General features: G+C 34.2%; 1 protein-coding gene across 9 annotated transcripts in view; it reads left to right on the top strand.

Annotated features, from left to right (window-relative positions):
* The window catches only part of Cdin1 (CDAN1 interacting nuclease 1), a 254240-nt gene that overhangs the window by 109077 nt on the left and 119212 nt on the right, over nt 1-25951 (top strand). For 7 of the 9 annotated variants that reach the window (XM_078049860.1, XM_078049863.1, XM_040274170.2 and 4 more), the window contains 2 exons: nt 10902-10967; nt 11543-11648. The exons of 1 other annotated variant lie outside the window; for it this stretch is intronic. In XM_078049860.1, the coding sequence (XP_077905986.1) occupies nt 10902-10967; nt 11543-11648 (172 nt within the window). The remainder of the gene's footprint in view (nt 1-10901; nt 10968-11542; nt 11649-25951) is intronic. One more of the 9 variants, XM_078049859.1, reaches the window with a different exon arrangement.

The raw sequence follows: 25951 nt of genomic DNA, 5'->3' as shown, positions 1-25951 counted from the left end.
AGAATAAGTGGCTGAAAAATGCTTTAATATCTGTTGCAGTATTACTTTTGGTGCCATGAGATATTAACTATAATCTAGGCCTTATGAGAGAAACAAAAGAAATATTGTGTATAAAATACTTTATATATTAAAAAGAACCGTTAGAGAAATTCATGTTAGGTATGAGTGTGTGTCATGCATGGAATAGGGTAGTCCCTTTTATTTGAAAGCGGAATATTAAGCTTTTATTATTTTATGTCAAACATTGTCATCATAGATTTAGTATGATTTTCTAAAATCTTACATGTATGCATGTGTTTGTGTGTCAGTATAGAAATATTATTACAGATTGTAATTTTTTTTCAATATCTTTTAAGCAGTAAAAAATTAAGCCTTAAAGGACATAGTGTAATCACTGATTATGGAAACCATAAGCACCCTATAATTAATTAATTCCTCTTTTCCATTCTAAATGTGGTAATTTAAATTCTCAATTTTAAATGCAAAGGATCTATACAAATCATATTATTATAGAAATTTATTCTATATAAACCTGTGTAAATATTGAAGCATCTTCATAATGTAGTTTTTAGGATCAAATAATGAAGAACAACTGTATTACTTAATTTTTGTTCTGAAGTGGACAATACATTGTGTGCCTAGGAAAGTCAAATGCATGGTCTGAGGTCAGATTAGGAAAGGATGTTTAGTATAATCCTTCAGTAAATTTACTGTAAATCTTACTGTTTAGTATTCTTATTAATAAACTGGAGAATAGACTTGAAATTGTTATAGAATTGTTGTAAGTTGAAATTGAGAGATATCATAAATATTCTCTAGTTGGGGTTAAAGAAAGTTGATTAGGAAAGTGGTGTCTCTGCTTACTACATTAAATTTCATTATGTATAAGCAACAAGTTTTTTTCCTTTGTGTAATAAAGGCAATTGTATTGGTTGACCTATGGAAATAGAGTGAGTTGGAAAGAAATTATCTTTTAAAAACATAACAAAAAATAAAATGGCTCTGAACTAGTTGTAATGGTTGCCCATGACATATCATAAGATTATTTCAGAACTATAGAATTCTGATAGTATTATAAAATGTCTAACCACATTGATCATTAGGTAGTGGCTAGTATAGACATGGCCAAATCTAGTGTTTTGTTTTAAGCCACTAACTAAGCAGTCATATTTCACACAGATTTTTGAATCTTCATGTTTTAACCATAAATGTTAGCTTACTACTACATTACAGCATTTAATATGTAGAGAATAAATTAATATTGTATGCTGATGAAAAAGCACTTTAAAATAGAACTGAGGTTGCATGGAGTTACTGAGCAAAGCAACCAAGGTTGCTTTGGTGGTATTCTCTTGGTGTCACTTATTTGCCTATGGCCAGTCAAGCCCTCAGCCTCATTTCTTTATTTAGCCTGACTTCTGTGCTCTTGAGAATCAGCAGACCCCACCTAGGAGAAAGAGCAAAGGGCTTAGTTGTGGCCCTAATTTAGTTCTAGTTTCTCAACTTACCTGAATTTGGTGTGTTAGCTTGGATTCACCATGGCTGACGAGCAGTATGAAAGTATGGTGGTCAAAGAGTTATTGCTATGTGCGTATAAGTTCAGGAAGGACTCCTAGAGTTGAAATTGATGGGTCTCATGCAGTCTTCAGTGCTGTGGGATAATTATTTTATGGAAGCATTTCCAAAATGGTACTTAACTGATCTTTAAGAATAAATGGTTCTAGTTTAGCCAACACCATGAAACCTTAGTGCAATTTTGAAGTGTTTCCTCATCAGCTTACAAAATAGTTATTAATTTATTCTGTGCATCTTAAGTATTTTAATATAGTACTGAACTAACACATGCTCATTCAAAGCCTTGAGTGAAATATTGGTACAAAATTATTTTTCTTTTACCTTCTAAATACCCCTTCCCAATGATTAATTTGTTTTAAATACTGTGTCAGGTAAATTTAAATACATTATCATTTTAAATTCAGCTAATATTCTTTCTTGTTTACATGTATATACCTTGAATTTTGTTGCAGAGATGCTGCAAATATTGCCAGTTTTATTTTGATTCTTTGACAAGCAAAAGTAAAATCGATCTCCCTCTCTCTGTTGACTTCTAACTCCTGCCACTTTCAAAAGATATTTTTTATATGTTAATCCTTTTTAATTTAAGGATTATTACTTTGCCTAAACCCTAAATTTTCCACCTATTATATTTTTTCAAACCTCTTTTGACAATAGAAGGGGAAAAGGAAAAAAAAATCACTTTTTTTTAAGTCTTACTGCTTTCTGGAGTTTCCTTGTTTCATAGTCCTGTGGTCAGGAGTTGCTATGGCACAAACCTTAACCAGACACCTAGAAAAGACAGTATTCTGATCATTAAAAATTTCTGTATATTCATGTGGATTTATTCTATCTTATAAAGGTATCCATTTAATACTTAGATAAATAGGTATATTGTACTAAATTCAAAGTTGAATAAAAGTCTTTAATTTTTCCAACTAAGAACTATTTCTCCCCCCCCCCACACACACACTCTCTCTGCAAATAAGTCACTGAACTGGGCACACTATTGTAGGCACTAGATACAAGTCGGATAAAGTTCTGGCTTTCTCAGAGGTTTGATCTAGTAAGGAAATAAGCTATCAATAAATAAATACAGATAATTTCTTGAAATTTCTGAAAGTCCTCATAGTTCTTTTATTCATTGTTTATTCTTTTCAACTAACATTTTTTGAATGTGCTGTCTACATGCTAGGAACTATACGAGTTAACATGAAGATGTTCTTTGTTAAGTACCGTATGTCCCAGATGTTCACAGCTGTGCAAGCTCTCACCATTTCTGTCCCAGTGAGAGTGCAATTCCTGTCTGGTGCAATTCACTTAGCTGTTGTTCACCTGATTTTCTTCATAATGAAAGTAAATGCACTTATGGCTTTTGTCAGACTACTTTTATTAAACCTTAGAAAAAAAGAGTAGATATTAAAAATCACTAGCTACATTTTGTAAGTGAAGAAAATTTGCTGCCGCATTAAATATATTTACTAAAATGGTTATAAAATTGTGCATATTCAGCTGTTCTCTTATCAGGATCTTTCTGCCACCATTTACTTCCAGGATGGCACATTGAACTTTTTAGCTTGATCCTATAGCATTGAGCTAACCTATCTCTTAAGTATTTGCTATGAGTGGATACTACTAAGGATTTTAAAAAAATTAACAGTTGAGTCAAACATGGAAATTTTCAGGAAAGTTTTAAGATGAGTTTCAGTATATGTCAGTAGTTCTCTCCAGGGACATTTAATTTAGAATTAACACTTATTGGTCAGCATTTAAGGTCTCAGAAGATGTCAAGAGCTTTAGATGCACAAAGAACACTTTTTAAACTTTAAATTGACCAATATGCATTGTGATCATCCTTATCACCTCTGCTAAGGAGCCACTCCATTTCTAATGAAAAAAAATAGAGAATATATTTTGTCTACTGAGGGAGATATTTTAATTTGTATCTTTCCAACGATTAGTTAACACTTTGCTGTGTTGTGTTCGTTCTTTAGTTTTCTCTTCCCTTTGTTTGGTTTGGCTTGGTTTTCACTGAGTTTTTTTAAGAAAGTTGGACAAAAAGGGAAAGGAGGAAAGGACAATAGTGTCAATGATAAGAGGATGAAACTGTTCACACTGTTGGAAAAATATGAAAGCACTTACACCAAAGAGGGAAGATAAACCACTCATCCTCCATGGGTTGGCATTCCTCCAGGTCAGAGGGACTTTTATTAATGACTTCTACAGCCACTGTCTGCTGCAAATTCTTGTTAAGTTTGGCTTAATAAGGATGACTCTAGAGATATTTCCAGTGAATGTTGTCCTGTTAGTAGACACTAACAGTTATTTTGAGTGACACCTGAGAGGCCTTGGCTTTATCCCTGCACTACACCCCCCACCATGTTTGGACAAAATAGCGTTTTGACATAGGTGCTTTTCTAACATTCATGTATTACTCTGTGGGACTCCAAGAGGGTATAATCTGTAAAGCCAAATAGGCTTAGTGGAGAATGTCCCTTGCTGTAAGAAATTAGGATCTTTGTTTCTAAGAGTTCATCTGTCCCGCTGCTTTATTCCCTGCTACCTAAAACAACAGTGCTCTGCTAGGAAAGTGATTATTATGTGACAAACGGGATTACATTCTTCAGGTGAAGAACAGCAGCAGGAGCAAATGAGATTTAGGATACTAAGGTTGTTTACATGCAGATGTTAGCAGTATAGAATAAGAGGCTGGAAAGAAAACATTTGATTATATAAGTTGAGGGGAACTGAGATAGTTGGGTATTTCATAAGGAGTCAGTCGTTTAAATTTTTATCTATCAGAAGATTAAAAATAAGATGTGGTTTTTAGAATAACATCCTGTTGTTGTTAGGATATATGCAGTTGTTAATAAGAACATGCAATAGGGGCACAGATATGGGGAATTTGGATGTTGTTCCCACCTGAAGAAATTGTCTTGTTGAGAGACTCTTACTTATTTTCCTTATCTGTTTCACTTGTGATTGCCTCTCCCTGGGACTGAGAGATCCCTGGGAACCATAGACTTCTTGTTGCTGCTGGCAGATGAAATGCTCTCTGGAACTTTGAAGGAAAGTTATCATGTGCAATTAAAATGGTATTCTACCTGCTCCTGGCCTACAGCCCTTCCTTCACCATTGCTTTGGTTAGAAACTTAGGTCTGCTAAGCGTCTGATTTCCTGATCACTAATAATTTGTTGGAACCATTTTAGTTGTAAGTGGCAAACCATTTCTCCCTCTTCCTCCCTCCCCTCCCTTCTCTTGCCTCCGCCACCCCCCCCCCCCACACACACACACCAATTGATTGGTTCAACTGATTTGGACACCTGGAAAGTCCAAAATAGAGAAATTTGCTTCTGATATGTCTAGAATTCAGAATACAATAATGTCATCAATATCATACCTTTTCTTTTTCTTAGGTTCTGCACTTTTCTGTGTTGTCTTCATTTTCAGGCTATTGCTAGTTTGCTTAATCCTTACAGTTTATGATCCCAGGGAAAAGTTGACAATTCTCTTTTGCCTCATAATAAATCTCCAAGAGGACTGTGATCATCTAGTCTAGGTTAACTGTGTGCTCCTGGAGCTGAGTGGTTGTATCACATTATTGACCAGAATCCCATTGTAATAGTAGGGTAGCAGTGCCAGGCAGGATTGTATATAGGACAGCAAAATTTAAAACCTCACTCTCCCTACAGTGAATTAGCTACAGTTTAGGGCCTCACTCCCCATAGCCAAATTACTTTGGGGTCCAGTCACTTACCGTTATTGAACTTGGTCTGTTTATACATGTATGTGCACACTTACCTATGTGCACATGAATCTGTCCATCTGTGTAGAAAATCCTCTTTGTGTCTCAGAACTGCTAATATGTCTCTCTCCATGGAGATTGGTTAAGGACAGATGGAGCTAGCTCTGAAGAAGGTTTTGACATCAGTGACTAGCTCAGTGGAACTGGGGCAGACAAAGGCTAACATTGAATCCCTCCTCAGAATTTTGGAGCTGGAAAGAGCTCTTATCCTCAGTCTGATCTCCTTGTTTTATTTAGAAAAAAACTTGCATCACAGCTACTGCCCCTTCCAGCAACCTGTCCTATCCTGGATCTTTCTACTCCACCATGCTGATTTGTCCCTTTATTTTTGGTGTTAAACCAAAAGGATTAGAGTGAAATGGTGTAATACAGAAAAGTTGTTTTTTTTGTTTTTTTTGTTTTTTTTACTTTTTCATTGTTATTCACATCTACTTCCTCTCCACAGTTCCAAGCAGCAGGGACTAGCATACCTAGCCTCTCTGTACTGCTCCAGCTTCTTGACCTCCCATTTGTTTCCTATCTTTAGGGCACTTCAATTTTCCCTAGTATTGTCCCCTAAAGACATAAACAAAGGACAAGGTCAGACCAGTCAGTTGTAGTCCTTATTAGTGGCTTTGATAAGAGGCTTTGGGGGAAGAGGTTGAAACTAATGGCTGTAATGAAATTTTGGGTTCTGTTAAGATTTCATTTATCTGCACTATCAGTCCCCCTATGCAATATATCTGTTCCGTGTGCCTTTGCACAGGGTTTACATATCATAGTAACAGCTATTACTGAAGCCTTGCTAATTTCTTACATTATGTATAAAAAGCTGTGAAAATTACTTTTAGGGAACAAAAAATATGAACAATGGTGATTGCTCCATATATTGACTAAGGCAGTGTTGGAAAAAAATAGCACTAAAAAACAAAATACCAGAGTTAAAAAAGATATACAGTAGTTTTCATTTGTATTAATATGTGATTTTTTGCCCTCCCTCAATTTAGTAAAGATACATGAGGTCTTAAAAAGATTTTTTAAATCAATATATTTTAATCTAGAATGTTATACCTTTTTGACAAGTTCATAGAGAAAAGGAACATCAGAATGTTAATTTTCATTTTTAAATGTTGTGAACTGAAATTTTGCAGTTTCTTTGGGAATAACGATATTTCTTAATTTTTTTTAATAAAACTAAATAAACGAAAACCTTTTCTTAATAGTCTTCATGCTATTTATGAGTCTTAAGTATATGTTAACTAGTTTCAGATGTGTTTTGTTCTCTGACTCAAAGTCAGTCCTTTATTTTATAAAAAGAAATTGTGTAATTAGTACTTAATTGCTTTGGATATTTTGGGTATTTGGAGGAGAGGTAATTCAAAGGCCAGAGAAATTAAACTTTCACAATGTTCTTTATGCATGTATAATTCCTTTTTAAAAACAAACCCCTAATGACAGGCCTGACAAGTTAAAAATAAACAAAGACCTGGGTTGTTTTTATACAATTGAAATAATAGTAATTTTAAAGATTTTTTTAAATTAACATCAATTTATATCTTTGGATGCAATTATATTAATTTTTTCTTAAGTTATATTGGGGAGAGGATCATTGGAGTGCTAGAAATCAAGATTATCTGGTCTATCTCCTCTTCAAGCAGGTATTGTCTAATATCTGACAGGTATGTACTGTTCTTACAAGAGGAAAGTAAGAATCCTCATATACTTCATAAGTATGATACATGATCAAATTTAAATATGTCCCATAATGAAGAGTGGTAGCTTGGTTGACGTGGGCTCTTATCCTGTATCTTTAACAGTTTGAGAAGTCTAGGTCTTGTAACTTAACTTCTTTAGGCCACTTTTATTATGAATAAATCGGAATATTAGGCTAGTAACTCTAAGACTTAACCAGCTCAGAAATACTGTGCTTCATGAGACAGCCATTATCTAAAAACTCTGCATTTTTTTTCCTAGAGACTAAGAAGTCTGCTTTTAAGTGATTATATTTTATATTTATTTTATTAGTGAACACATGAACTAGGACATTAATGAGCTTAGTAGTTACAAATTACATTGGATTTAAAAAGAATATACCTAAACCAGAAGAGCCTTACTTCATATCTGCTAAATTCACTGAATAAGGTATAATGCAGAACTTGGAGATTGATTTGTGAGGAAATTATACTAAAAGTTCCCTCCTGTATTATTGACCTAATCACCCCCCATTCTAGCTAATATTATTCTTATGTTTTTTTCTAAATCATGATCTTTTTTTCTTGAAGAAAACAACAGATTACTTAAACATCTCATTTCTGGTTGGGAAATTCAAAGAATCAAAACTAATTACTTAGCTCAAATACATATATATGAAAGTACTAATAGAACCTGTATGAAATGCATGATTTTCAAAGAAAATATAAATTGGGAAACTTTCTATAGAAGAGACAAAAATCTGGATAGATTAGTAGACATAAAATAAATTGGAAAAGTGACCAAAGAGATGGCCCAGCAATAGCACCAGACACAGCTTGGGTTTTGTGGAGAAATTCTTCCCAGACCTTAAGGAATGCATAAGTCCAATGTTGTTGATGACCCACTGACTTTAAAAAAATAATAAATAAAAGTGAGATTCCCATCAATGTTAACAAAAGGCACCCAGTCCCCTCCTTTACAAATGAGGTGAACCTTAGGTTCAGACATTAGGGACCAAAGATAGAAAATAAACAGCAGGAATTATCAAATAAAATGAACTTTGGGCCAAATTTGGTACCCTCTCTGTTTTACCTCTGCACAGGGAGTTAAATGGGAAGGAAAATTATTGCCAGTCTAGGAAAGCTTTGAAGAAAACACAGTTATTCTTAATATACTTGTATTTTATTCAGTTATCCTTTTCAGCATTAAGTGTGTATAGAGAATATGCTGGTGATGAGACTAGGATGTTAAAAAATGAGAAGAAAAGATTCCTGTCCTTAGAGAAACAGCATCAAGTGCAGGATATGAAAGGCAGGCCCATGCACAACGTACAGGGAGCAAACAGAACAAGCATGAAGGGAAGTAGCATGAACTGATCACTGAGGTGCATGACCTCAAGGTCCCAGAGTCAGACCCTGGCATGTCAGCCCAGTTTAAAATCTATACCCAATGGTTTGGATAATGGACTACTGGTAAGAAATCTTTAAGGGTTTGAGGAATCAAGAAAGAAGCATAAGGCAGAGGCCAGGAAATCAGGCCATATTGTTGGGGCTGACCTTAAAAGTCTTCCAAAGACGTGATCAGTGATAGAAACTTCTCCTGGGGCCTAGAGCAAGAGAGCAAAGCCACTTGTTCACAAGTAGACTTCCTGTACTTGTTCTGTTATCTCCTCTGAACTTTGCCAAGTTGTTTCCTCCTCCTTTCTTAGGAAAACTAAAATGAAAGAAAACAATGAAGGTTGAAACAGGTAATGTAAGGCAGTGAGAGTTTAGTAAATAAAGGAAGAAATGTTTCAGATGCTTGGAATAACCTTATTATAAAAAATACAAGTCTGATATTACTGGTGATGACATAGACTTCTAGATGCTGTCCTTTGGGTACAATTACTATTGGTTTGATCAACTTCATATTGAGTAAGTGAGAGGGAAGGAGAAAAGGAGTATGTGTGTGTGTGTGTGTGTATACGTATGTGTGGAAGGGGGGAGTAATGAATATGCACCAGTGGTATTTTGAAGTTCTCCACAAAATAATAGAAAATTTCCCCAGGCTCATTTGATGTTCTGTGTTCAGATTTTAGGGCTTGGGTTTTTAAGTTTTCACATTAAGCAAGTCATGTAGTTTAAATTGCAGGTATTGTACTAGTAATTTTGGTGCAGTGAAGAGAAGTGTGTATCTGCTTTTAAAGGGATTTCTCTGTGTACATTTGGATTGCTTAGTGACCTTTGAAATTTTGTTTTGAGCTGCTGTCAGAAACATAATCATTTTTCTTTCTGAAACAGATTTTAGCATCTGCAAAGGTTGATCAAGCTAGGATAGTTTTAATAAAATATTAATCTATCTTTTTTAATGTCAACCCAGCTTTTAAAACTGTTCATCACCTATCTAAAACATCAGCTCAAGGCAGTGGAGCTTATTTTAATAAATGCCTTTTCCATTAATGTTCTTCTTGTTGTGGTCAAAGTACAGTTAGAGAACAGATTTTTTTTTAATCTTATTCATCTATAGCCCAGTTTCAAGTTTCTCTTATTTTAAAATTGATGTTACTTTATGTTTTATTATGTGAAAAGTTTACTTGCAGTTTTTTTATATGTATATTTCAAGGAAGGAAAATTGTTTCAAATTCTGGTATCAGTCCTTCAAAATCTGGATAGTGAAAGATTTTGACTTTTAACAAAATTTAATTTAATATCTACTTAAAGATGTGTCTTGTTATTAAAAAGGTTATTTACGTTTAAAATGCTGACCTTTCAAGATATACACAAGAGTGTTCTAAAACAGTGTTTCTGAACATTGGCCATGAAACCACTGTCTTGGGCTGACAAATGGATTGGAAATAAGCTACCCAACACTGGGAATGGGCCATTAATTTTAATCAAAGGTGATGCAGGAAGGCGAATGGGATGCATGGCAATGTCAACAGCCCAGTAGGTGTTAAGAGACCACACAGCCTTCCTTGTTACTTGGTTGGGCCATTAGTTGAGGTTGGGTGAAGACAGAAAGCCATGTCTGGAATTGAATGACCAGGTCACTCCAAAATCTAATGGAGAACTCCCCATTTCTGAAATCACATTGTAATGCCATTAGAAGTCAAGGACAGCATTTAGAAAATATTGAAGGATCTTTTTTTTTTTTTTTTTAATCAAACACCTTGTGAGTTTTTTCAACTTTGTCAAGCTTCCTGTTTTCCTGCTTCCTTCTGAATGGATCATTGATGTTTACAAAGGATCAAGAAATTGAACAGACTTAGGGGAAAAAATCTTAAAGCTTGTTTGCTTTTCAAAATTACATACTGTTGTAAAATGCTAATAAAATGCCCAAAACAGAACAGTGACATGCCAGAGGAATTAAGCAGATAATTAATTCTTTCTAGTAATCTCATTGTCCTTTTCTTGTGTGTAGGAATAGTTTTGCTAGTTGAACCAAAACTTTCTTATCGGCTTTAATGAATGTATTTGTTTCATAATTGTAATGGCCAATGTACTTGGGCCTTGTTGTAAATTGTCAATATTAGCTGATAACATTAGTGATTACTGATGGTCATAGTAGTGAAATTCTTTTCTTTCAATTGGTAAGTATATATTTTTGTTTTGAGTATTTTCAATTACAAAAAAAAAAGTGGCTCTATGACAGCTTGGATTAATGATGTTTATAATAAAGACATAAAAATGCAAAAGGAACAAAGAAGCATTTTGTATCTGTGCTTCAGGTTTATTAAGAAAATCATTTACTCTGACATAGTATTGCATGCATAAGAAAGATATGTATGACTGCATTAGTAATTTTTACACATATTTAAGAAAGAAAAGCAATTATGTTGGTGTCTTGTTTATGGAATACTATTGTAAGTAATAGTATTTGTTCTTCCTGTAGATGAAGATCAGCTTCGTGCAAAGGGTTATGACAAAACACCAGACTTTATTTTACAGGTTCCAGTTGGTAAGTTCTTAAACTCACTTATTTGTTTGTTTATAGGGAAAGGGGATATGTTTTTCCATTCCTTTAATATGTTAAGATTAGCAAATGTCACCAAAGATTAGCTTTATAATACTTTACCTGTATGGGTGAAATAGTTGGAAAAAGATGATTTTGAAGTAGCAGAAAATAATAGGTTCAGAAGGAATCTGTGCCATAAAAACTTTACATATATTTAAGAAATGGGTTGCCATTTTCACCTCATTTCTTCAAATTTAGAATTTTTAAAACAGTTCTGTTGAATAGCCAGACTCACTTTGGTCTGCTTGACATTCCTCTTGTCAAGTTGTAGAACAGCAGTCTCAGAACTAGGGAAGGGAGTTTCAAAGAGTGTGATGAAAATAAAAGCATGTGACTGTAGCATAAATGTTCCTTGTGATGAACATGCACAATGCGTTGTTTCATAATTACATCCATAGTTGAAGGTAAAGGGCTAACCCTCTGCTCATTAACGTGAAGCATAGAGAGGCCTGTGCAGAGTTCAGAATTTTCAATCTTCCCTTCCCCTCACTATGTATTAGTAATGCTTTGTCCCTTAGCTGTAGAAGGGCACATAATTCACTGGATTGAAAGCAAAGCCTCATTTGGTGATGAATGTAGCCACCACGCCTACCTGCATGACCAGTTCTGGAGCTACTGGAATAGGTAAGGTCCCATTATTTTTCTCTTAAGATAAACGATACTCAGCTGAAATCTCATTAGAAAAAATATTTTATTTAGCTGGTAAAAATGCTAGTAGCCTTTTTTTCCCCTAGTAAATATAGGGTCTTGATTAATGTATTCATTTCAGATCACTGAAACTTCTCTGCTTTCATAATGTTGCTTTATTTTTTAAAACTAAAAATCTCTGCATAAGGTCACAATTAGTATATACTCTATTCCCTATTTTATGGTGATAACATTGGTGTCACTTAAAATATGGATGACAAGATGTGCACATTATGATATAAACACTGGATTTTTATCATTTTGATGTGAAATTTGTACTTACTGTGAGACCGTAAAAAATAATTTATCTTCAACTCTCTAAAATATCCAAATATGAAAGATGAAAATAATTTACCTTCCAACAGTAGAAAACAGTTTATCTACCAACTTCTATCAACATTCTTGAAGAGATGATAATCTGAACAATTAAGAAAGCTAGTGTGAGGATAATACTATTTTATTGAGTACCTACCATGTGCCAGGTCCTGCAGACTGTTTCAATTAATCCTCATAGGGAAGTTAGTTTTTTTCCCCCATTTTGCAAATAACTAAGCTGATTCTCAAAGAAAATAATATTCCAGTTAGCTGGTTACTATGGGCTTGCATTTATTTCTCTCACTCCCAAGCCTGCAATATTTCCAGCACAGTGCTAATTTCCTGTATAAAGCAATTATTGAAACTTCACTTTTTTCTATTATTCCAGGCCTAAATTGTCATACCCCACATTTTTTTCCTCTTAGGATAGGAGGTATGTCAAGTGTTAACCTTCCTAGATTAACTGCGTTTTTTGGTCACTGACCACCAGGAACAATACGGAAATAAGATTACATTGGGCCAGAGCATTAAGGAATGAGACAGTAGCATCTGTGGACAACAGCCTTGTCCTGGAAAAGAAACAGTGGCAGGCTATGGAATTTGGTATTATATTGTTACTCAGCTTTACAAAAGGCCAGGGGACCTCGCCTGTAGCAGCTGTGCTAAACTAAGCCTACTTTTTGCCATGGTAACAATGATCATGACAAAATGCTGAATGTAATGGCTTTCTTGATTTTCTTGTGTAATTGTGCGTAGCATCCGAGCTTTACTTTACAGGGATGGAGGAGGAAAGTGCAAGATGTTTTAGAAATCAATGCTGCTTCAGCGTTTCCCGTGTTTTATTCAGCCATTATTCAAATTAACAGTAATGTGGCAAATTGAATTTTAGTTTTTTAGCAATTTTATGATTAGTTTGAAATAGTAAAGAAAGCATCATTTTTGATAGTATAGGGAAATCAATGACAAGAAAATGAAATTGCATAAGTTTGCCAAGGGATTAAAAAAAAAAAAAAAAAGCAATTGAGTAAACCAGTATGTTTTGAGACTATTTCCCCTTCTTTGGAACTGGTTAAGTCTCTTCTGAGGAACAGTTATAAATTGAATCCTATATAGTAGAGCTTACTTAAAAATTCCAAAAGTATGTATTAACTTCAAAACAACTCAACTTTTTACTGAGGCTACTATGTTCCTGGCACTCACCATTTGTAGGTATATTAAATAATCTAGTCACTTATGTGATAAACCTATGGATTCCTGATGTAGATGGAGGGGGTCTGAGGAATAGACAATTTAATAGTGTCCTTTGGATTGGATTTTAATATTATCTTGTTTCATTCTACTTTTTAACCTTTTAAGATGTTTTACTTAAACTACTGTTGAGTAACATTCCATGAACATATTCTTTGAATATATACCAGACAAGGGAGCATTTTGACAGGAGAACTTAGTATTGGTCCATTTGTTAAAGTTTAGGATCCTACTGTTTTGCCTCAACAGCTCACATAGCAGCTGATAAAACTCTTCAGAGTTGGAAGAAATTCTCTCCCATCTATAGGTAGACTGTCAAGGAAGCTTCTGATTGACATTTGGGCTAATTGTTTTATTCTTGTGATAAGGCTGTAGTTGACATAAAAACTAATGTTATACAATTGTCACACTCTTTTCAGATTAAAGATTAAATTTTACTGTGTGATAGTTTAATTAATATTTATAGAATAATGCATTTCTGTAAACTCATTTTTCCAACTAAATTAATGCAGAGCCTCTAATTTTTATATTAATATTTCTGTAAGAACTTTTTTTCATAAAGTATTGATATACTGATCTCAGGCTTTCAGTAACATTGACATAGCATATCACTCCTTCTTTCTTTATTACATTTTTTTTTCTTGGCTTCCATAATATCATTTTCTTCTGAGTTTCTTTCCACCATGCCAGCAGCATAATCAGTCTCCTTTGCTAGTCTTCTTCCTTTTCCCAGTCTGTAAGCAAGAGGGCTCTGGAATTCAGTGTCTACCTTTTTTTCTTTTTTCATCTAAACTCAGTCCCAAGATGATCCCTTAGAAATTTCAGTGGCTCGTATGGCTTTACATACAATCTTTATGTTGGTACTTCTAATTTTTATCCCCAGCGCTAACATTTTCCCTGAGTACAAATTTCTTAGTCCAATCAATATCTCTTCTTGGGTATCAAATACATCTCTTATATTTAACATGTTTAAAACCCACCCGTTGGTGTTTTTTTTTCTCCCTAGCTTGTTATTCTCCCATTTCCCCTCAGTTCAATTAATGGTGCCACAATTTTCCCAGATAGCTAACTCAAAAACCTAAGTATTATCCTGGATCTATCAGCAAGTTCTTTCAGCTCTATCTTACCACATCTCACGTTGTATTATTTTTTATTGACTCACTTGCTGTTGCCTCAGCATCTGTTGTCACCTCTTGAGCAGTTGTTAAAGCTTTCAGACTGATCTCCTTTGGTTCATTCTTATAGTCCTGTGGTCAGGTTTTCTTACCCAAGTCTTGTAAAATATAAATCATATAGTGTCATTTCCCTACTTAACTCTCCAGTTGTTTCCCATTCATTTAAATAAAATCCAGACTCTTTACCATGATATTCAGTGCTCTTTTGCATGATCTTTCTCCCTTCCAGCCCTAGTTCTCTCCATATATACTTCACTTTCTCTCTCTGCTCCTAATTTACTTCTTCCATCACACTGCCTTTCTTGCACCTTATTCCTTGTTTCTACTCTCTGACTAATCCTTCTAGCTAGGAATTTTCTTTACTTAGATCTCCACATAAATTTCATGACATTAAAGGCTCTGTTCAAGCTTGCGCTCCACAGAGGGACAACCCTTACCATCTAGTCTAAAATATAAAACCCTCTTTGGCAATTTTTTATCTCTTTTCTCATTAGGCTCTTCATAATACTTTTTGTGAATAAATGAGTAGAATGTAGTTGGAATCATTTAGAAAAGCACAAGTTTGCTTATTTGAATAAAAGCCTCTAACTGAGTTTTTCCTTTTATTTTACATTTCAAATTATTCTATGTAATCTGTCCATCATTAACTTTAGAAATTTGCCCTGGCTAGTTCACCTTGAAATTTCTTCATTTTGCAGTGCAATCAAAATCAGATATAATGACTAGGATACATAAACTTTGCTTCTCTCATAGGCAGACCTGCATCCCAGGTATGAAGCTTAACTATATAACTCCTCAAAATTTTTCAGTCTCCACTTCTACAGAGTTAAAAGAAATGGTGTAACTCTAGTAAGCAGTGATTAGATCACAGGATATAGTTCCAGATTGTATAGGGTTGCCAGAAAACATATTTTCTTATGAAAATCAATACAGAAATACTTTGTCGTCCTACATGTGTAATCATAAAGTGAATTTTATTTGACAATTTGACCTACATTACTAGATATAACTTATAATTTTGAGATAATGACAGAGAAGAAAACCAATTCTATAATCTAAGGCCAGATTACATACATGGTTTCTAACATATGGCCTTTTAGAGAAGCAGAAGAAACTTTAACTTTCAGTGATTAAAGAAAAAATGGGTCTATTTAGTAAAAACACTGAGTGACCTTTAATGACCAAGAAAGAACCAAATGCTACAGAGCTCATATGGGGTGTCCAACAACTACCCATTGAGAACATGTAAATGGCTACTACAAGTTCAGACCCTCCATCTGCTCTTCTGGGCACACTCAGGCATATTGTTATCAGTGGTGACTATTAAGAGCTGGAGCGCAGTTTGTAGATATATCTCTCAAAGAAGATCTGAGCTGACTGACTGCAAAGAGTGAGACAAACTTTTCTTTGAATTTGACTTTACATCTTTGTTATCCTTAAAGTAATGGAAAGAATACTGGATTTGAATCCAGATTGTGCAACTTTCTGTTCCTATCACTGGGAGCAATTTGCTACTCGCCCAGAGTCCTTGTTTTCGACTCAAAAAAATGAGTTAATAATACTCTCCTTGTCCCGTTGTTGTGAAGATCATTTATTTAGTGCATATAAAGCAGATTCATAGTGCCTGGCAGTCAACAAAAATTGTTTTCCCACTGTCTTTTTATCCTCCATATCACTGTCTGATGGAATATAGAAGTCTTCTGATTAGATATTTTTAGTTGCCTTCTTTGCCAGATAAATTACTCAGTTAACTTTAGCATTCAACTTGGCTGAATCTTTTGGGGGAAAGTTTCCTATATTCCAAGATTGGGTTTGTTGCCCCTGATGTGTTCTAATAATTTCATGGCATTTATCAAATATTGTAATTGCTTCCTTGTTACCTTCAATATTGAGTTCCATATTATCTATTTGTTTTATCCATCTTTGGCCAGAAGTTGGAAGAATGTCTGGCCCATAGTTGGTAATGCATAGATGTTTAGTGAATGAATGACTATACAAATGAATTTACTCACACTTGAAAGGCAACAATATTTTAAGCATCTGGTAAGGATTATATAAGACATAGTAACATTAAACTTTATTAGAGCCATTTTGTTTTTCATTTGGGCATGCCCCTCAAAAGGGCAGTGAGAAAAATTGTTCATTTTTCTAAAAGAGTTTTGCATATTTTTTTAGGTGTATAAAGTTTTTGCAGATATATTTTTTGAATAGTAGCATAAGTGTATTTACATGAGAAGTTTTAAAATAGAAAATAACTGGTCCCCAAGTGACAAATGCATTTTATAAAGTTTTTACATAAATATTTATAGTTTTATGTTGATTATTTCCTTTTCCAAAATGTCAAACTTCTCTGGTTTGAAATTTACATGGAATGCCTTGAAAATCCTAAGTAGAGAGCAGTCTATAATTTCTGTAGAGGATGCATGGAACTGGGCCTGGGGCAGAGGCCAGTATATCATGTGTCTAAATTTTTAAAGTTATATATCAACTTAACAGACATTAAATAAGATTTATTCTATCCTACATGAAGATTTGGAACTTGAGATTTGCACTAAGAATTCCAGACTTTTTATTGTTGTGCAAGTATAGGTGGCTCCACTGCACAGCCTACCACTCTTCTCTTCCTGCTTTCCACTCCACCTAGAAAAGAGTCAAGCACACACTAGTCTGCACATCCAAGCTCCATGCACATTCCCACAAACCCTGCTGGCCTGCCTAGTTATCAGGTGAATGAACCTGAAAGAGGGCTGCAGGCCCTAGGAGTGGTCTCAGGGTTCTTTGGTCAGGAAGTTCTGAAGTTTGCTAAATGGAGTGTGGCCTAGAAAGGACTGGGGGAACAGGTATCAGGAAGAGATGTTGTCTTATCCCCATAGACTCTTCACCACAACCAGAGTGGGACCAGAGCAGAGTCTTCTAAAACTTGGATTCAGGGTACAGATCCCTCTTGACTGGGTATAAGGCACATTGTGAAAGGAAGGTAGTATGTATATCTTGCAAAACCATTTCTTGTACCAGTATTAGGATAATGAGAGAAATGAGCACCAGAGGAAATATGGTCTTGAAGACATTTATGTACTACTGAAAAAATTAAGAGCTGAGTTCCATCTGTCAGAGTTTTGAACCTTTGGCTCCATAGAGTCTACTGTCTTAGAGGCAGTGCTAACCTAATACCTTCTGCCACAAGAATTGATTTGACTTTATTTCTTACCTCTAAGTATTTTTTAAAGATGAGTTATTTACTCAATGGTCTAGTGATTGCTTTCTCTGGTCTATGATAACCTGAGATGAGAGGCATTTAGAATGGGGCTGCCAAGCAGTTAGAGTTAAGGAAGGCAGTTCTCAGAGAATGGCCAAAGTTTTTCCTGTATTAAGATACTTTCAGGAAGCCTACAATTAGCCAAATCACAGATTTCCAGTTATTTCAGTCTTGTTAAAAACAAGGCTGATCACATCTGTCTTAAGTTGGAGTGTGTGCCTCAGCAATAGAAGCTCTTGCAACCTTCAATTACAGCAGCCTTGGAAGGCACTGCTGCCATATACTAACAAGTATTCATCAGCAGCAAGAGACAGATTGACTAATAATTAGCAAATGCACTGGAGAGGACTTGTATAAAGGTAAAATATAATAATTTGCTTTTCTATCTCTCCTAATGGAGTTGGTTGTGAGATATTGATGTGCCATTGTTTCCGACAAATATTTGACACTGCTATTATCTCTGGTAACCTCAAAATATTTGATGAGAATGAGGGAAACATTTTCTGCATATTTAGTACTTTCATAAGAATGATTTTTCGTAATAGTTAAACACAATTTTTCTGCATCTGAAATATTAATAACACCACTTTCCCCAGTAAGGAATTTATATTTTCTGCCATCCTTCATTGTTTTCAATGATGACTTTAGATACACAATTGAATAAAAAAGAGAAATGCTGTCTTTGGCCTTTACAGTGGTATTTGCAATAAAGAGATGGTTTGGGGGAAACTGGAATGACTTAAATCAAAGACTTAAAAGGCAAAAAAAACAGAACTATAAGAAAATGTTAATGAATTGGTTTCTCAGACTAGAAATGTATCTGATTGCTATCTTTAGGCATGTTTAAGATTTTTATGAAGGAAATATATTGACCATTTTTTTTTACAAATTTAGAGTGAGTACCAAAGAATTATTGAAAATATGATTCTTCATGCTCACTTACTATGATAAAGTAACATGGTTCACAAATGTTACCTCAAACAATATCAACAACAAAAAACAGGATTGAGTGGTTACCATAAGAATGGAAATACACCATTATGATCATCCAAAGAGGGTGAGGAAAGAATAAAAGGCCATTAACAGAAAGTGATGTCTGGAGCAGAGTCAGTAACCCAAAAAACTACAGAATCTATTTCTGAGACGAATTCTAGAATCATAAAGATCATATTGAAATTCATGATAAAATGGCCTGAAGTCTCTAGCAATGATTCTCAAACTTCACTGGGGAGCATTTTCATAACATTGATGTGGGCTTTATCTGGTAGAACTGATTTAATTGGTATGTGGTAGGGCCTAGGCCTTTGGGAATTTTTGTTTTGTTTGTAAAACTTTAGTTAATAATGCTGATCTGTACCTGCCATGGAAGCAAACTTCTTTCTTATCTAATCTCAGTTTTCCAGCTAGCCCAGCATTCCTAGCCTAACTGCTTCCAAACAGAGTCTTGATGAAAAAAATGATTGGTTTATTAAGGAAAAAATGGTTCAGATTAGCAGACATTTGCAGGTACTATCTTAATCCAGAAGAAAATGACCTCTGCCTTTGAGGGGTTGAGAGTGAGAACTGGGAAACAAATTACAGAGGCAGCACCTAAACTGTGAGATCTATACCTGTGCCCTTTGTGCTCCATCATGCAGCCTTGTGTCAGTCATGATGAGAAATCTGTTGGAATATATAAGTCAGTAATGGGTTCGCTATGCAACGCTAAAAACCTCTATAGCTTATGAGGTTTAAATATTCACTTCATATTGTTGGATAGGATGGCCAGGTGTTCTCTCTTGCTTTCTCAATAGCCTATGAGTATTCAAATTATGTATCTGTGGGATCAACCTAAAATCCTGTGATGTATACCTATACACCTAGAATACAATAACCCCTAAATTTTTGGTTCTTGAATTCCACAGAATTATGGAATTTAGGATTTGTTTTGTTTGTTTGTTTTTGTTTGGTTTGGGTGTTTGTATATGGTGCAGGCATTAAATCTGACTAGATTGTCTAAATGCCAGTCTGAATTCAAAATGAAAGTACACTGGAGAATTTTTGTCACTGGGATTACAGGTGTGTGTCACAATGCCTTTATATAGTCTAATTACTTTTGGGTAAATATCCACAAATGAAATGGTTGGAACATATGGTAGGTATATATTTCCCTTTTTATGAAATGATTTAGGTGTTTTGCAAATTGGTTGTTCTCTTTTACTTTCCGACCAGTGGTTTACAATAGGTCCATTTTCTTCCCATCTTCCCCATCAGTTGATAATGGTCAGTCTTTTTAACTTAACACTTACTAATAGTTGTGTAATAATAACCTAATGTCATTTTAATTGGCATTTCTTTACTGATAAATTATATTGAGAATCTTTTTATATGCCTATTGTCTTCTTTGGAGAAGTGCCTGTGCAAATCATTGACTCTATATAATTGGGTTGCTTTCTTATTACTGAGTTTTAATATTTTGTTATTTCAACATGCTGGATGTAAGTCCTTTATCACATACTTGCTTTGCACATTTTTTTCTCCTATTCTGTGGCTTGTTTTTCGGTTCACTTAATTGTTTTTCACAGATCAAAAGTTTTTAAAATTTGTAAATTCCAATATATTATTTTTTTCTTTTGTAGATTATGCTTTTGGTGTTGTATCTAAGAGACAAAGAAGTCACAAAGATTTTTCACCTGTATTTTCTTCTAAAAGGTTTAGAATTTCAACTTTAAGACTGACATTCATTTTCAGTTAAGTTTTATATATGCTATGATGCATAAATTGTAATTCCTTCAAGCATGCATAAATCCAGGTTTCAGCACCACTTTTTTTTTTGTATTTTTTTTTGTTTTAATTTATTTATTTTTATGTGGTGCTGAGGATCAAACCCAGGGCCTCACACACGCTAGGCGAGTGCTCTGTCACTAAGCCACAACCCCAGAGCCTCAGCACCACTTTTTGAGAAGACTTCTTTTTTTTCCCATTTAAATTATTATTTCATTTTTGATCATATACAAATAGGCCTATTTCTGAATTCTCTTTTTCCTCTGTGGATGAATTTGTCTGTCAGCTCCTTGTTGTCTTAATTATTGTGACATAATTTTGAAAACAAAGCATATAAATTCTCCAATTTTATTATTTTTTTCAGCTATTTTTTGCTATTCTAGGTCCTTTGTATTATCATAGGAATTTTATAAGCAGCTTATTAGTTCTTGGAACAGCCTTTTGAAATTTTGATTTGGATTGAATTAGATTTATATATCAATTTAGAAAGAAATGATACCTTAACAGTCTTCTGAAACATAAACATGGTATTTTTTTCCTTGACTTGGGAAAACATTTTTAAATGTTTTTTAAAATCTTTAAACATTTTTCTCAGAAGTACTCTGTACTTTTCAGTGTACATATCTTCTCACACATTTTCTTCTCACATTTAAATAGAAGTATTTTATTTATCTTGATACTACTGGAAATGATAGTTTTTATTTCATTCTTCAATTATACATTGCTACTGCAGAGGAAAAAAAATGTATATAGGTCTTTTATTCTAAAACATTATAAAATTTATTTATTAATATTTCACCCTTTTGGTAAATGTCACAGAATTTATCTACATAGATAGTGCTGTCATTTGTCAACAGTTTTTATTTTTTAATTTTTATTTATTGCCTCTCTGCACTGGCTAAAATTTTCTGTGTAAAAATTAACAATGGTGAGAGTAGACATTTTTTTCTTGATCTTTGAAGGAAGCATTGGATCTTTTACCATTAAGAATAGAGTTAACTATAGATTTTTGTAGATATTTTTCATTAGGTTGAGGAACCTCCCTTCTATTCCTAATTTGCTAAGAATTTCTAATTAAAAATGAATGTTGGATATTTTTTCAATGCTTCTCTGCATCTATTAGAATGACCATATATATTTGTTTATTTGGTCTTGTTTTTAGTATAGTGAATTATACTGGTTGATCTCTTGACATTACTTAAACTTTGTATTCCTGGAATAAAGTACATTTAGTCATAAAGCAATATCCTTTTATATTTTGTTGGATTTGATAAAATTTGTTAAGAATGTTGCATGAGCATTCATATGCAATATGTATCTGTAGTTTTGTTTTCTTCTACATTCTTTGTCTGATTTGGTATTTTAAGTATTACTTATCTCATATATGAGTTGGGCAGTATTCCCTCCTCCTATTTAATTTTCAGAAAAAGTTTGTACAGAGGTTTTTTTTTAAGAATTCCCCAGTGAAGCCATCTAGGTCAGTGGTACTTTTTTTGGAAGGTTCTTAACTACAGATCAATTTATTAATTGATACAAGGATTCTGGCTATTTTTTTTCCTTACACAAACTTTGATACTTTGTTTTTCAAAAAGTTTATCCTTTTATCAAAGTTCTAGAATGAATTGCTTGTTTGAAATATTCCCTTATTAGTCTTTTAATATCTATAGAATATGTTGTGGTGTTGCCTTTCTCATTCCTGAGGTTTAGCAATTTTATTTGTCTTCTAAAAGAACCAGGTTTTGATTGTTTTTTTGTTGAAGAAATTTTTTCTCTTTCACTAATGTCTGTTCTTTATTATTTTCTTTCTTTTCCTTAATTTCAGTCTTACTTATTCTTCTTTTGTGAGTTTTCTAAGGTAGAAGGCAGAAGTTACTGATTTGAATCCTGGTTTCTTTTTTCTTTTTTTTTTTTTACATAGGCATTTTTTTTTTTTTAGTGCTATAAATTTACCTCTGAAGACTGCTATGGCTGCATCTCAGTTTTTTACACTTTATATCTTTATTTTCATTTGGTACTATGTACTTTCTACCTTTGGTCTTTTTTTTTATTCATAGACATTTTTAAATGTTATTTTTTCCAAATATTTGGAAATTTTTCATATAGTTTTTAGTTCTTGGTTTCTGATTTAATTCCACTGAAATCAAACTAATTTGAATCCTCTTAAATTTATTGAAATTTGTTTTATGACCCACACTATGGTTATGACTTTTCTATATGTACTGAAGAAGAAAATTTATTCTTATTTAGAGGGATGGAATGTCCTATAAATGTCAACTCTGTTAAATTAGTTGATAGTATTCAAGTTTTCTACAGTAGCCCTCCCTTACTCATGTTTTTCCATTCCAGGGTTTCATATCCATGGTATGAAATATTAAATGAACAAATACCAGAAATAATCAATTCATAAGTTTTAAATTATATGATGTTCTGAATAGCATGATGAACTTCCATGCCATTCTTCTCTGTCCTATCCAGGATGTGACTCATGCATTTGTCCAGAATATTTGCATCAAGTACCTGTTTGTTAATCATTTAGTAGCTATTTTGGGCAGTCAAATTGACTGTCATTGTATCTGAGTGCTTTTGATCCAGTAACCTTTATTTTACTTAATAATGGTTCCAGAGTACAAGAATAATAACATAAAGGAGGCAACAGGTCCTAAAACATGAAACGCCATTAGTCCCGGTACTATGTGAAGTACTGCAGGGCATAAGGAAAAAGCATAGTGTATGTATATATGTGTATATTTCAGTACTATCTTCGGTTTCAGCATCCACTGGGATCTTGGAAAATGGCCCCTTCAGATAAAGAGGGACTACTATATGTCTTCACATACATGTACTGATCAATATTCTGCCATATCCAGGAGAAAGACCTATTGCAGGTCTCCAGAATTCTCTGTGCAGCTCTCTCCTAATGATATTCTGCCCTACAAACCCTATGTGACTTGGTCTTCCTATTCCTCAAGTTATAGCTCCTCAACTCAGGGAGAACACTGGACTTCACCTGTGTTCAGCCTTTATGCATCACAGTATAGAAAGTCTGTCCAAGTAGTCAACTGGAGCTTTTGTGTCCCGTCACTCACAAATCTCAGTCCTTTATTGCTTAATGCCCAGTGTTTACAAATTGTTGTATGATCTGTTTTGTTTTTGTTTTGAGTTGTATCCATGGGAGGCTAAGCCCAGTCCCTGTTTATCCCATCTTAGTTTCAAGAAAATAGGAGTCTCAATTACAGTGTTTAGCACACACTTTAACCAGTTATAAACCAGTTTCTCTTGTTGAACATTAACTTTGTAATCTTATTTATGCCTTTTATCTTATAAATTTCACTGTTATCATAAACAAATTTTCTTAAGCATTGAAAATGAATAGAAAATTCATGAAAAATACTATGCAAATTTCATGCTTATTTCTTTTGATACACATTTCTCTCTCTCTCTTTCTCTCTCTCTCTCTCTCTCTCACACACACACACACATTCATGTATTGTGCTTCTCTTCTGCTCAGGCCTTTGAGGATTAAAATGGAATTTTTAAATCAATACTTTTTGCCCAATAGAAGAGAAGGCTTGTATGATCAAGACTAAGGTTTCATTAATGAGCATATGGTTGTTAGAAGGCATCTTTCTTTAATTCTCTGTTGGTAGCACTCAATTAGGACTTCTTCTCCCTCTTGGATAAAGTAATGCAGACAATTCTTTGACAAGATAGAGCCTTGTTTGAGCAATTATGCCTTTACTGTCCCTCTACCTGTTAAGGAACACATTTCTTCATTTCTAGGTGTCTTCTGCTGTTTAATATCATTCAAGAATCTCCTGGGATAAGTGACTTATAGGTTAGAAGGCTATTTTGCCTTAATTTGCCCTTGCTCATTCCCTTCTCACATATGTGAAATATAGAAAGTGAGTCACCAATATGATTTGCATGTCTCATACTCATAAAGAGAAATCTGTATGTAGTCTATTCATGTAAGTATCCAATTTCCAAAGTCAGCTAGAAACTATAATAACAATATTTGTGTGAATTCCGTTCTCTTGTTTTCCTTGTTGTCCCACCTGAATCACAGACACTGAGATGTTTCCTGGGTTTTATATATTCTTATTTTCTCACATAGGATTCTACCAGAAAGTTATCTTGTTAACTCCTTTTTGCTTCTCTTTTATACTTCTGTTTGTCATTTCCTTCCCATTTCTTACTGGCAGCTGTGCTAACCACCATCACATCACCAAAGAAAATCCCTTAATTTAATAAAAAGGATTTTTTTTAATTTTAATTTTAATTTTTTTTTTAAGAATTCACAAAACTTATCAACTACTGCAAATAAGAGGCTCTCTTGGTCATCCTTGATAGCTTCAGCTATGGTATTTTAAAAGCACTCCTTATTGATAATGAAGGTGATAAAACTGAAGCCATTCATTGTGGGCTATTAGGCCATTATGACATCTAGAGCCCAGGTGTGCCAGGGCAGTAGGATAGGTTCCTGAAAGGCCAAAGACTATGCCAGGAGACATCGTGTAAGATATAAGATTTAATGGAGAAAGCATATAAGAAATCAATGACTTCAGTAAAAAGTGTTTAGTGACCCAGGCTAAACTGGTTGCATCTCTGTTCTTCATGGTGCCTTGCCAAGCAATGCCTCCATCCCTTAGGATTCTGCTCCAGAAAAGAGTGCCTCTGTCCCTTATGGCACTTTGTCCTATGGTGGTTGACTAGATGAGTGATACATATTCTCTTCATAGTGCCCCCAGTTCTGAGTCAGTTACCATGGCGGGGGGTGGGGAGGGTGGTTATATTCGAGACTGCAGAAGTGGTGACATCATCAGCATCAGCTGCTTAGTTTACTTGTATGACCAGCATCCCAAAGAGCAGCTATCCTGGTGTACATTCAAGAAAGTACCTTTCTACATACAACACTAACTTGTCTTCATTCCCTTTGTACCTAAGAGAAAGCCAGTGTCTTTCAAAATAATATACATCAGGTCTTTCTGGCTCATGCTTGCTCTTATTGTTTTCTTAACTTGTCTGGGTTTTGGGGAAGAGAAACAGGACATTCAGAGACGTGGTATTTTACTGTTCTTCTTTTTTGAAGGACAATGTGGTCAGCTATATAAACATTGAACTCAACACTAGCCTACAATATTTGGCCAGTTCCATTTGCCTTTCATTATTTTAATGTGAAATGATACTATTTCACAACTACAAATTTCTAATGCAACAGATTCTATCAAACTGATCTGCCAGTGTTAGAATAGATGCATGATTAAAATCAGTAACTTTTTATTGAGTTCTTTCTGTGTGGAGACAGGATATTATGCATTTCAGGGCATAAAAGGGTGAACAAAACCTAATCTTGCCTTCAGAGACTTTAATTCAGTCTAATAGGGAAAAAGAGCATGTACATAGATCATAAAATCAGCTAACATTGAGCACCAGCTGTGTTGAAGGCACTGGTTTAGCACTTACATGCATTATTCACTTTAATC

This window comes from Ictidomys tridecemlineatus, chromosome 5, assembly GCF_052094955.1.
Source record: "Ictidomys tridecemlineatus isolate mIctTri1 chromosome 5, mIctTri1.hap1, whole genome shotgun sequence".
NCBI lineage: Eukaryota > Metazoa > Chordata > Mammalia > Rodentia > Sciuridae > Ictidomys > Ictidomys tridecemlineatus.
Note: the sequence above shows the minus strand (reverse complement) of the source record. Positions and strands in the feature narration are given on the sequence as shown.